The sequence below is a fragment of the Mesocricetus auratus genome, unplaced genomic scaffold (genome assembly GCF_017639785.1).
Source record: "Mesocricetus auratus isolate SY011 unplaced genomic scaffold, BCM_Maur_2.0 Super-Scaffold_100007, whole genome shotgun sequence".
In the NCBI taxonomy this organism is placed as follows: domain Eukaryota; kingdom Metazoa; phylum Chordata; class Mammalia; order Rodentia; family Cricetidae; genus Mesocricetus; species Mesocricetus auratus.
The window spans coordinates 9,868,411-9,882,025 of record NW_024429191.1 but is presented as its reverse complement, the minus strand read 5'-3'; the positions used below and the strand labels follow the sequence as shown (position 1 = coordinate 9,882,025).

At 44.4% G+C, this 13,615-nt stretch overlaps 2 protein-coding genes across 3 annotated transcripts in view; one reads left to right on the top strand and one right to left on the bottom strand.

Annotated features, from left to right (window-relative positions):
* The window catches only part of Ift140 (intraflagellar transport 140), an 80,079-nt gene that overhangs the window by 39,958 nt on the left and 26,506 nt on the right, over positions 1-13,615 (bottom strand). For both annotated transcript variants that reach the window (XM_040748307.1, XM_040748305.1), the window contains exons 15-18: positions 10,177-10,307; positions 8,010-8,175; positions 5,434-5,565; positions 1,244-1,443 (exon numbers count right to left, since the gene is read on the bottom strand). In XM_040748307.1, the coding sequence (XP_040604241.1) occupies positions 1,244-1,443; positions 5,434-5,565; positions 8,010-8,175; positions 10,177-10,307 (629 nt within the window). The remainder of the gene's footprint in view (positions 1-1,243; positions 1,444-5,433; positions 5,566-8,009; positions 8,176-10,176; positions 10,308-13,615) is intronic.
* LOC121141073 (40S ribosomal protein S29-like) lies at positions 5,580-5,958 on the top strand (the record flags this gene model as incomplete). The annotated part of the gene is made up of 1 exon (XM_040747914.1): positions 5,580-5,958. A coding segment is annotated over one exon (246 nt), but the record flags the coding sequence as incomplete, so codon positions are not given.

Below are 13,615 nucleotides of genomic sequence, written 5' to 3'. Positions count from 1 at the left end.
AGAGCAGCCAGTGCTCTGAGCCATCTCCCCAGCCTCAGGCGTTTATTGTCACACCTTTCCTTTCTCATAGTATGACTCTCCCACATTTTATTTTACCCTTTAAATGATAATCTGTCAAAAGCTTAATTTTACTTCAACCTTCTTTTTTTATTTTTAAAAACATTTATTTTTTAATTTAATTTTTGTTTTGTTTTTTTGTTTTTCGAGACAGGGTTTTTCTGTTTAGCTTTGGAGCCTGTCCTGGAACTAGCTCTTGTAGACCAGGCTGGCCTTGAACTCACAGAGATCTGCCTGACTCTATCCCAAGTACTAGGATTAAAGGCGTGCGCCACCACTGCTTGACTTAGAAATATTTATTTATTTATTTATCAGCTCTGCTTAAAAAGATTTATTTATTTATTCTGTATACAGTGCTGTCTGCATGTGTTCCTGCACGCTGGAAGAGGGTATCAGATCTCATTATAGGTGGTTATGAGCCAACATGTGGTTGCTGGGAGTTGAACTCAGGACCTCTGGAAGAGCAGCCAGTGCTTTTAACCTCTAAGCCACCTCACCAGCCCCCTACTCTAACCTTCTAAGTGCTGGGATGATCAGAACAAGCCAGCATATCTAGATTACTGTAACTTCTTTCATAAAATGTAACTGTATTTCATTGGTAATTTTGCTGTTTATTTATTAATACTTTTGAGCAATATTTAGAACCTATAGAACTTTGGATCAGAATACTCTGAACACTTTAAAATAAATGAAAATGATAAAGTAACAGCCTAGAGGTTCCTGGCACCACTGATATCAGGAGCCAGGCTTGCCTGCAGCATCAAACAGTGTGCCAGATCCCATATTCTTGAGCTTGGTGTCTGTCTATTGGTGGGTATTTCATTGAATAGAAAAACAGTTAATCATTGTAATATGATCACAAAGGCGCTCTTAGCTTGAAATATAATTGATAAAGAAGGCATAAAAGGGCCTGGAAAGATGGTTTAGTGGTTAAGAACACTTGTAGCAGAGTGCCTGATCCTACATAATGGCTCACAACCACCTGTAACTACAGCTCCGGGTTACCAGATGCCTTCTGACTTCCTTAGGCACTGGGCACACATGTGATTCACACACATACGTAAAATACTCATATTTACAAAAATAAATCTAAGAAAATCTTTTTTTTAAAGAAGGCATTAAAAATGTTGAAGGCTCTAGGTAGGATGCATGTCACCTGTGACATTTCAGTGAGTGGACGCCTTACCTTTTGATGAGTTTGATAGATTTGAAAGCTTCATCCATGTCCCCAATGGTGACAAAGAAGCTGAAGTTGAGCATAGCATCCCGAGTAGGCTTGTCACAGTCCTCCAGCCCCACAAAGTCTCGCAGGGGTCTCTTGGCTACCATCTGAGGGATGTGGTAGTGTCCAGAATCCACCCTGTCTTCTTTCTCTGCTTCTCCAGGCTGGATGGAGGACAAAGGCCCCATATGATTGTCAAGTATATGTAAAAGCAATGCCTGCAGTTAGTCTCACTTCCTCTAAATTCAAACAACCACTGGGAAACCTATATGCAGGGAGGCACAGGTATATAGCCATAGGCCAAAGGGTTCCCACAGGGTCCTGAAAAGCCTTTAATGTCACTGGAACTGATCAAGGCTTTGGGTCCTTGTTTCAGATGACAGATAAACAAAGGCTGTCCAGGTATAAACTTGTTTTGTCAGCCTCTAATTCAGTAATGTCAGGCTCACATTAAAAATACCTCTTTCTGCTATCCTCTACCAGCGTTTCATTCATTGTAAAGACTGTTTACCAGCTTTATGTCAAGTCAGACACACTTGTGTCTCTTAAAATTAAAGAACACTAGCTGGTCTTTCTTGAAGAGGAGGTGCTGAGGAGCCCACTGCCCTGCCATGGCTCTTCTAATGCTCGAAGACTCTGTGTCTGCGCTTACACCCTTCACTCCAGGACTGGAGCACTGCAGTCCACTTGCATATTGTTATGCACACATACTCTCTGGTACATATTCACCACCACGACTATCCAAGTGGTGGCTTCAACCATCTCATCCCCACCTCAGCTATCATGAATGAGTCAGCCTCACTGTTCTTTCTGGGCCCACCTGGCAGGCTCAGTGAGAAGACTCAAGGAGGAACCAACACTTGTCCTGGACTCTGAAAATCTGATGAAATGCATCATGCCTCACTGTAGCTGGGAGCTCTTCTAGATACAGCATAGGGTATAAGCAAAGGCTCTGTTGAGGGTAGCTTGAGTTTAGGTCCATGGAATATATATCAATACATATTTCAACTAGGTGACAGAAGAGTTTGGTTAATTGTGCACTAAGTTGGACACTGTCCTTCACAATGGTAACATCATCATCCTTGGTGTGGTTCTAATAAACCCATTTTATTATGTAAGCATCCTGGGGAGCCTCAGAATTCCCTGTTCCCTGCTTATTTGCCATGCCTCTTTATTTTAGCTCCTTGTTACTGACCTATAAAGCAAGAATTGTTGTCTATGGCCATACTACCCTGAACACATCTGAACTTATCTCATCTTGGGAGTATTTTGACAGGAGGCAGAAACTTTATCCTATGTCATAGTAGATTGGCATAACCTGCCAGTCACATGGTAAAGGTGCTAGGCTCTCTCAGACCATCCTGGGATGGTGGGCAACGAACATCTGGGGGAAAGGACTGAAGCACTGCATGTCAGCACTGCAAGTAAGCACCTCAAGTCAGCACTGCATGTCAGCAAACAGACTAAGAGCACAATGCCCTCTGGCTGGTCCTTAGCAGCACTTTGAAAGTTAAACTAATGATATTCCTCATATTGCAAACAGGTCAACCAAGCATTTCCTATATCTGGAGATCATGTGAATGGCTATGCATGTCACAGATACACACCAGACTAAGAGCCAATGGGCTCCTGTCGAATTTCACTAAGTCACATGGCTCCATGGTCAAACAAAAAGTTCTAGCCTCCAGAAACATTTCCTATGTAGGTGAGCAAGGTAGGCAGGAGGTGCTGGCACACACACAATACAGCAAGAAGTTAAGGGGCTCAGGGACACGACAAAACCAAGATGACAGGCCATAACCCAGAACTTCATACTTACGACTGCATCATACGTGCCTCTTCTGTGGAATAACAACTATGAGTGTAGGCACAGAAAAAGGAGATGAGAAAGAAAAAGAAAACATGCATAAATAGGTGGAAGAAACAAAAATCCAGAATATGAAGTTAATGTGGAAAACTCAACAGGAAGAACTTAAATGAGCTTTCCAAACTTTCTGTTTTCAAATCAAAGGGAAATCACACCAAAGAATACAAAACAAGGATGAAAAATACTGGGAAAACATCAGTCTGGTAGTGGAATTCTATTTTAAAATAAAACAATTAAAACACCTGTACTGACAGAAAAAGTACTCCCAGAACTTAGCTAATCACACAAATACTTTCCCAGCTTTCACAAACATCAACTCCACTTATAAGGCACACGGAAGTATAACATACAAACTGCTCATACACCAACTTCTAGCAGCTGTATACTACTGCTGTATATGGTAACTTGGAAAACTGGAACCAACTGTCCTGGATTTGTTTTTATTTAAAATGTATTATTATATATGTGTGTTTGCAGATCTTAAAGCTAGAAGCCCCCACAATGCTGGTCACAATGATCACAAATCAAGGGGCAGTATCCACCCCACAGCAATTCCTTTTAGAGTAAATCACAGTCCTAGAAAGAGCTGAGTGTGACTTGCATGCTTGTGACTGTCTAGCAGTCCACATGGTACAATTTCATTAGCTTACATGGTTATGTGGAGGGAACTGCATAGCAGACACAGACTTTTACTCTGCTCTGTCTCCCTGTGGCCTATCCCACTACTCACCTTCGGCTACAAAAGTAACAACAAGCTAAATCAGGCATGGTTGAATACATATGTAATCCTAGCAATCTCAGCACTGAAGAGGCTGAAGCAAAAGGACTAAATGTTTGAGTTCAAAGCCACCCTAGGATTCATAATGAAAATCTTGCAAGCAAGCAAGAAAGAGGGTGGGGTGGGGTTAGATAAATGGCTCAGTAATTCATAGCATGCACTGCTCTGGCAGAGAATCACAGTTCAGTTCCCATTACCAGGGAGCTCACACCACCTGTACTACTTCTTGCCTCCGCAGGCACCCACACTTGTGCGCGTGCGCGCGCACGCGCACACACACACACACACACACACAAAAAATAAAAATAATTTTTAAAGATAGAAAGGTTAGTTTCAGACAATAGGAATAGCACAGGGCTCATTTTAAAGACCGACTTTATGGGGAAACCATAAAACCAAGAAACACTTAGGTAAAAGCTGACATCAAAGGTCCCCTCTCTCTGCCTTTTTGGTATGATAATGCAAGGGAAGTGGCAGCGAGGGTGTCTACATTTTTCTAGAAGGTGTGGGTCCAGCAAGACAACAGCTTCTTCAGTTCAGGGGACCAAAGCCATGACAGCAGCTACCAACCATTACGGAGCTCACTGACAGCTCCAGCCCTTGTGCCCAAGTTTCAACCCCACAGGCGCACTAGGCTGCTGTGTGGGAAGTCCCTTAGGTGTGGTTGTGAGGTGTGGCTCAGTGTGGCAGAGTATCTGCCTAGCATGTGTGAGGTCTTGAGTTTGACCCCTAGCAAACAACAACAACAACAAAAACAAAAACAAAAAAGGAAAGAAAACAGGAAAAGGAAAAAAAGCATCAGCAGCCTCCACAATCACCACAGCCACTACCTCTCAGGTGACAATGGAGCCCAAAGCTGAAGAACTAGCAATTGGTAAAAATGGGTACAACAGAGTAAGGCTGCCTGGACTCAGGTTCTTCTGTCAATGCGCCATTTTAGAACCACAGCCCAAATGGATCTGAGGCATGTAAAATAAATGGGTTAGGATATATGTTAGTGTTTACTGAGCCCATTCTTTCAAAACTCACAAAGAACCATGTGTGTATACCTCATTTACATCTAGGTTACAGAAGCCTGCTGAGTAGTGATACCAGCTGCCTCACAGTGATCATCTCTGGGCCTGGATCAGGGAGATTTGTATCATTTGTATCATTGCAGAAGAATACAGGAGTAATTATTCTAAAAAAAATCTAGCTAGAATAAAAGGAAATGACAAAGGCTGAAAGTTGTACTATTAGAAGGAAAGTCAAAACAGAAGGGTCAAGAGTCCTGTCAAGCCATAGCCCAGTGTCACATTAGTCCTTCCCGAGACAAAGGCAGTCCCATGGGTATCCCAGCACAGGAGAGGTCAGATAACTATGCCAGCTGATGGCAGGCCTGGTCTCTGAGACGTGAGCCTCACAGCGTGGAGGGCCAACTCATATCTCAAGTGTGCTAGAGACACATGGAAGAGTCCACCCAGGGAAGGGAGAACGGAGAATAACTGTGTAGGTATCAGGGATTCCCACCTTTTTTGTGAAGTAATAATGAGGCACTTCCATTCCCAGAAGGTTCTGGTAGATAGGAGGCCGGGGGAAGCAGTCGTGGAGCAAGAAGCCGTGCTCTTCAGAAGCAAAGAATGAGAGAATCAAAACATCCTCCTGGAAGACACAGGACAAAGCTGCGTGGTTTTACATTTAACATTATACTTTCCTGGCTCCTTTTTCCTTGTTGGCCGTCTAAAGGCAAGAAGAGTCACCAGCAGCTCTACTGGAGTCACCCAAGGAAGTTCTGCCTGGGTTTTTGCTCTTGCCGTGTCTGCTCTAATCACCATGGTCTGATCCGGAAATACCAGATGAACACATGCTGTCAGTGTTTCCATCAGTATGAGAAGGACATAAGCTTCATTACGTTGGACTAAGTGACCTTGAATCGATTATTTAACACTGTCTACTCAGTGAAACAGATCATGTTAGTCTTTGTACAAAAAGAATAAAAAGGGGGGGTGGCGCAGTGGTGGCACACACCTTTAATCCCAGCACTCAGAAGGCAGAGGCAGGTGGATCTCTGTGAATTCGAGGCCAGCCTGGTCTACAGAGTGAGTTCTAGGACAGCCAAGACTACACAGAGAAACGCTGTCTCTTGAAACAAAACAACAACAAAAAAAGAAAAAAAAAGTGAAGACCTCAAAAACAAAACAATACACTTTCCCATTTTCTTCTCAATTTCTTTTCAGGGTGTATAGTCATGATGCCATTTCTGCCAGGGCTTCCCAAGCTTCTTCTCTGCCCCCTTTGAAGAATAAAGGCATCTTCCACATGACTGTACCTCAGCTGCCTGTAGTCAACAGACCCTAGGAGTGACTAATCACTGAACCCCACCTGAGTTCATGAGGGAAACTCAAGAGTGCTTGGGATTGCTAAAAATTGCCCTTTTAGCCAGGCAGTAGTGGCACACGCCTTTAATCCCAGCAAAGGCAGGCAGACCTCTGTGAGTTCCAGGCCAGCCTAGTCTACAAACCGAGTTCTAGGATAGGCTCCAAGGCTACAGAGAAACCCAGTTTCGAAAAACAAAAAACAAACAAACAAAAAGCAAAAACCCCACCCTTTGGGTTTCCTTGCTCTGAGCAATAGGGAAGGGAAGGCACAATGGAGATCCCCAATTTTATGTAGCCCCTGTCGCATGTGAGCAGAGTACGCCACAACAAATGCCAGAACCAACTTCCTGTCTGCAACTGCTTCTTAAAAGCAAAGAGAGGACACAGGACTTTTCCTCACTACTGTGGTGTGAAGTCTTAAATTGTGCACACCATCATCACAAAAAACATCAAGAACCGCCGGGCGTTGGTGGCGCACGCCTTTAATCCCAGCACTTGGGAGGCAGAGGCAGGTGGATCTCTGTGAGTTCGAGGCCAGCCTGGTCTACAGAGTGAGTTCCAGGACAGCCTCCAAAACAATACAGAGAAACCCTGTCTTGAAAAACAAAACAAAACAAAAAAACATCAAGAACCACTTGATCACATGACCAGTATCAACCTCCCCATGGACGTGCCTTCACTCTTACTAGCTATTTTTGCTGTGCCCATTATTTCCTGTGACTTCATACTGCCCATCTGCAAAATCCCTCTGGCAATATTTCCTTCATCCCAGCGATACAGAAGCCACTTGGTCTATTCTATCATTCTGGCATTTGAGGATCAAGGGCAGGGTTCGCTCCTGGCATTCTCTGGATACTGACTGATTTTCAGACTCTCATTTGTGAGAACACCTCCAGCAGGAAGATAAATCCTGCAACTACAGAATGGGCTTCTCTATGCTGACTGCTCTGAGAGGACGGTGGGTGATAGTGGCACACAGACTGTTGGATTTGTTAGGGACATCTGACATCTTGCAAAACATAAGCCTTGGAAAGTATCAGAGTCCCAATTCCTATGTGGGTACTGTTCTGGAGCCAAGAGCATATCTGCATGGAGCTTGAGCCCTACAGAGATGGGGGCCACGAGGAGGGCAGAGACAGTGATTGAGGACAGTTGATGGGGGTGAATGGGGGTTACAGCTCTACCTCAGATCCAGTCTCAGCATGTGCTAAGGCAGTAAGGGTTACTTCACATAGAGACCTATAAAGAGCTCTGCCCACAGAGAGAGTAACATGGGACAGATAAGAAAATTAAGAAATTAAAAATTGGGATTATACTGGACAAAAAAGTTGGAGCGGACCTAGACAGGAAGGGTGGGGTAGATTAACACTGCAGCTTTCCTCAAGATGGTTCTGTCTACAGGGCATGACAGGAGGCACACAGGAGGCAGAGGCAGACAGAGCTCTATGAGGTCCAAGCCAGTCTGGTCTACAGAGCTAGTTCCCGGACAGTCAGGGTGACACAAGAGAAACCATGCCTCCTCAACCCCCTCCCCCTCTCTCCTCCCCCTGAAAAAGATGTCTTTTATTGGTTTACGGAAATGATCTTGATGCCACAGTAACTTATTCAGTCAGAGGTATGAGGTAGATATTCTACTCCATATGAATGAATTTCCCTAGTAACTCTCCTATAAGTTATGCTATGGTCACCATATATGTCTAAAAATGTAACATAGCAAACAATAGGTACCTTGTGGCATGTGTCCTCCACATGGGGCTGCTTGTCTACAGCCTGTGGCTGGGCTCCAGATGCCTCCTGCAAGGCCTCACACACGAAGAGCCTTGGCTCACTCTGATCCCAGAAATGGTTCACAGGAACGTAACTGGCTAGTCTCTCATGCATAAAGATGCGGGTCCTAAAACAGAAGGGAAGACCATCCCCAACTCTGAGAAGAGCATTGCTTTTAGTGCTACCCACACACTCGGAATGTCTCAGTGAATGCCAGCAGGTGACAGTGTTGCCAAGTGCATAGCTCCTGGAGCACCTTTGGGCCACTCACTGCCACACAGCCTGTCAGAACAGAATATATTTTTACAGACTTTGAGGAATTGGGAGAAAGGGTCTGCGAAGTCTGGATTGGAGACACTGAGAATGATGCTTGGATCTGGAGGTCCTGCAGGGGCCCTAAAATCTCCTAGGAGGTATTCAGAAGCAAGCCTGTATGACACTGTCTAATTTTACCCGAGTCTTTCCCATCTGTAATATACTGTAATTTATGGGTCCAAGAACTTGAAGAAATTCTATAGCGAGATCAATGAACGGGGTGCAAAGGCTGGGGATCTCAACAGTAAATGAGTACGGTGGCATGTACCATCAGTTACAGCTATTTGGGAGATGAAGGTGGGATAGTCACATACAGAAAGAGAGAATTATGAGGTAAGGGAGATAGTCCTCCTTAAGTGCCACCCTAGAGGAGCACAGCAAACCCAGGGTAGAATATGGCACTGCTGGGCTCGATGGCCCTTGGTGGCTGTGCAGGACCCACTTTTACAGGAAACATATAACCTTCATAGATGCTACCAACACCAGCACTGGTGATGTGCCCACAGGTCACAGTCTGCTCAGCTCTGTGATAACGGATGGGACAAGCACAGAATTTAGGATGGAACACATACCAAGGTCCTCTGAAATGCCAGACATAGTTTGTTTCCTTTGCTCTATAATGAGGCTGGCCAGAGAGAATGCCTGGCAAGAAAGTTAGAACAGGCAGAAAGGATGTTGTCTATTCTTAAAGAGAAGTCATGGGAATCAAGCAGTGAAGAAAATAACAAGAGACAAAAGACATTTCATGAGATAAAGAGGGGAACTGGCAGCAGGGAGTGAAGGAAATGTTAGTTTCAAAGATTTACGCCTGGTTGCAGAGAACCCAGGAACACTGGAATGGGATGAAGCTGTTTCAGTGTATCAGTCTGAGGGGTGAGAAGTTCAAGGGCCCATATTCTGAGTCAGGAGATCAATGGTACAGTTAGGTGGAAAGAGAAGAAGGGGTTGTTGAAGTAAGGCATCAACAGAGATTAAAGTAGACCAAGGAGCTTAAAGAGGCTCCAGAGACAGATCTAAGGAGGCAGGCAGGACTTAGGGAGAGAGACAGGAAGAATTTAGGGTGGACTATGCAGGAAGATCTGAGTCAGGAAAGAGGGGCAGGGCACTTGCTTAGCACACACCAGGTTTTGGGATCCGTCCTTAGCATCACAATTAACCAATCAGTCAAACAACAAAGCTAGCAAAAATAGCAGGACAGTACAAAAAAAGGATGACAGAAAGTGAGTCACCGAATGCAACCCTGCTGCCAGCTCCTCTGTTCTCTGTAAGCCATCGAGGTGAGCCTGAAGGTTTCCGCACATGTTTTGTTGTGCCCGTACTTCACTGCAGACATACCTAGCATTCTTTCCCAAACTGTTTGCTTTCCTGACTCAAGTCATGCAGAATTAAATATAGATGGTAGAGGAGTATTGCTAGTTCTTCAAGTCCCAAGAACACGTTTCTGAAGCAGGAACTATATTTATGGGTTACATCAACCCTCCCCCAACAGAAAGACACTTCTTTCTTATTTTCTCTAGAAACATATTCTCTACAAAGACAAGCACCTTTTTCCTGTCAGAGCTGCCAATAAGTCTGAGGCCACTCTGTTCTGGGACATTTCTAGAGATGATTGGGAGAGCCCCTCCAAATTTTGAGTTTCTAATAAGCCAGTTCCATAATCTCCACTCTGCAGCACAGAGACCAAGAACTGAAATCTACAATCTGGTTTTACTACTAGTAGCTTCTGTGAGGCTCTGAAGTTCAAATACAGCTTTGTAAGTTGGACAGCAGGCAAATATTGTTTTCCACAAAATCCCCTCAACTAGACTCTTACTCATTCATCTCTGGCTCATTAAAGGGCAGTGTCTGAATCTGTCCAATCTGTCCAGTCTTGAAGTTGAAGACATTCACTGTGTCCATTTCAACATCATAGATGTAGATTTTGGAATCAGGGCTATTGTCAACCTAGGAACGAGAAGACATAATGATCAGGGATTGGAGAGGGCTTTAGGGCCTGTGCCCATGGAACTGACACAGCATATATTTCAGAAAAATCACCTGTCACCAGCCGCCAGTAAATGGCACACCACCAGAATAATAATTTAGTTCTTTATTAAGCTCATTGAAATAGTTTTGTAGTTACTACTTTGCAATTTCAGACACCTGGAACAAAATCTAAAAAGTTGTACCTGCTCTTGGTTTTGACTAGAGATTTAAAGAAAAAGAAAGGAAGAAAGAAAGACAAGGTGTCACTATATACCTTGGATGACTTGAACTAGGCTGGCCTTGAACTTACAGAGATCCATGTGATAGAATACTATTTTAAGGTGTGTGGCTTTTGTTTATGCTGCATTTGTTTAACTCTTGAAGCTGTGTTACTGTGCCTGTCTAACACACCTGATGGTCTAAGAAAGAGCTGAATGGTCAATAGTGAGGCAGGAGCAAGGATAGATGGGGCTGGCAGGCAGAGAGTATGAACAGAGAAAGGAGAAGCAAGAGGAGAGAGGACATCAAGAGTCAGCCACCCAGCCACCCAGCCACCCAGCCACAGAATAAGAAGGAAAGTAAGATTTTCTGAAGAGAAAGATAAAAGTTCAGAGGCAAAAGGTAGATGGGATTATTTAAGTTAAAAAAAATTTTTTTGGCAAGAAACAAGACAAGGTAAGGCCCGGGCATTCCGTACTACGAATAAGCCTCTGTGTGTGGTTTATTAGGGAACAGAGTAGCAAGGTCCCCTCAAAAAGAATAAAAAAGACAAAAGAGTAAAACACGGCACAACAGATGCACCGGCCTCTACCTCCTGAGTGCTGGGGTTTAAGGCATGTGCCATCATGTTCATCCTGGAGATGTTTTCTTAGCGGAGGTAGACTAACCAAGGGACTCACAGGGAATCTGGCTATGACAAAAATAACATTCATACAACTTCACAAACGAAATAAACTTCACAAAGATGGGGTGAGGACCATTCCCATTTGGCAGCCGACACATAAAGCCGAGAGGAGTATTGCTAGCAAAGGCCAGGAGCAGAGGGCAGGAAAGCTGGCCGCTACGGCTGTGCTGCCTGCTGCTCACAGCTACGAGGAGCTTCCAAGGCGGTGGCTCCAGTCTAAATTCATAGTTGTGGACAGTCACCAAGTGAGCATCATAGACCAATAGAGAAGATGTGGTCTGTCGAAACAATTCAGGCACAGAGAGAATAAGCACTGACACATGCTGCCACAATGGATGAGCCCCAAAATGCTACAGTGGGTGAAAGAAGCCAGAATCACAATGCAACACGCTATATGACATGTCCAGAACAAGAAAATCCAGAGATAGTAAGCAGGCCTGTGGTTGCCAGGAGCTAAGATGGGTGATGGGATTGGCATGCTTCTTTAGAATGAAGATGTTTGGGACCAGACAGAGGGAGTGGCTGTACTACTTACCTCAAATGTACCAAGGGCCACCACATTGCTCAGTTTAAATGGTTAATTTTGTTATATGACTCTCATCTCAAATTTTTAGAGAACCTATTTTAAGATAAAGAAATGTCAGCATGCCCAAAGGGCATCCTGAGTCTGTTTTGAAGTAGAGGAAGAAGTGTGGCTAAGCAGTGACAACAGGCCCACCTGAGGGTTCTTTACGTGCCATCTCTGAAAACTGCATCTGGACCCTGTCCCTCACAAGAGAATGCTCAGTAAGCGGCTCTGGAAGCAAAAGAAAGCAAGGTGGATCCTGGTTCTGCCCTGGGTTCAGGCTTAGCTGCTCTGAGTTTTCCAGGCTCAGAAGCTGCAGAGCTGAGGTTCTGGTGACCCTGGCTGCCTCTAGCTCATGACTACACAAAGATTCCTTTCTTTCTTTCTTTCTTTCTTTTTTTTTTTTTTTTGCTTCTGCTGAGTACTGGGATTAAAGGCGTGTACCACCACTGCCCAGAAAAGATTTCTTTAAAACAAAAAACCAACAGCAAAAAGAGATTTATTTGATTATGTCTGCATATGTAGCACATGTGTGTCTGGTGCCCACAGAGGTCAGAAGAGGCAGTCAGATTGAGCTAAGGATGGTTGTGAACCTGGTGAGGTGGGTACTGGAACAGAACCAAGGTTCTCCATAAGAGCAACAAGTACTCTTAACCTAGGAGCCATCTCTTCAGTCTCTACATAAGGATTTCTGAGGCACAGGGATGTTCTCTCCTCAGTTTCAAATGTTCCCTACTGAGATGTAGAGGAGTCTCTGCTGCCTGCATCACACTTCTGACACTGTGTCTTTATCTTCTTTGTATTACTTTGACACCATTGTGGGACTCTCCCATCCCTTCCTCCCTTGTTCCAGACAAGCTGCCATTAGGGTCAGGATCCTGAGCTGCAGCAATTATTAGGCTGGTGGTGCATTTTAAGATTAGGTCAGGGAACTTGCAAAACACAACGCATAATGATGTTACCACTATAATCTTACCATTTCTCATTCTCTTTTGATTACTTGCAAGGGAGAATATCATGTACATGTACATACAAGAAGCCGAGGAAAGGGAAGAGCTAGGCTCAATCCCCCACTCCTCGCCTTCTCCCGTGTCCACCAGCCTTTGTGTTCTGTTAACTCGGTGTCTTCCTCAAAGCTTCCACCAATGGGCACAATCTGAAAGGCAGCCAGCTCAAGCTCACAAAGCAATGATGAGGAAACACATATCCAGAAGGAAACTTTATTCTAGCAGGCACGAGAATCATAAATAGAATGTGACGTCCTTAAAAAGGCAAGATGAAATTCTGCAGAAACTTCAGACAAAAGACACTGTAGGCTTAACAGTGGCAGAAGAAACTGCCACCCTTTCTGGTGACAAAGAGTTTGGCTGGGTGACAAAGAAGACAAGCAAAAGGACAAGGATCTCTGAAGAAGTCACCCCTGTGTCTGATGAAAACAAAGGAAGGCAGGAAAAGATGGATGTAAGATGTAAGAACAGAGAGTATATGTCGGTTGTGATGGATGGTGCACACCTTTGATCCCTGCACTTGGGAGGCAGAGGCAGGAGGATCTCTGTGAGCTGGAGGCCAGCCTGGTCTACAGAGAGAGTTCTAGGACAGCCAAGGTTACACAGAGAAACCCTGTCTAGAAACAACAACAAAACCAAAAACAAGCTAACAAAACACCAACCAACCAACCAAACAAACAAAAAACGAAGTGTGTATCAAGAAAGCAGACCCTATACCTCTAGTGGGCAGCACAATAGAGCCAACCCTATTAGTGTAGGTGTGGGTGAGCCAGTCCTGAAGTTGTGAGCATGGGAAAGCTGTCCCCATCAC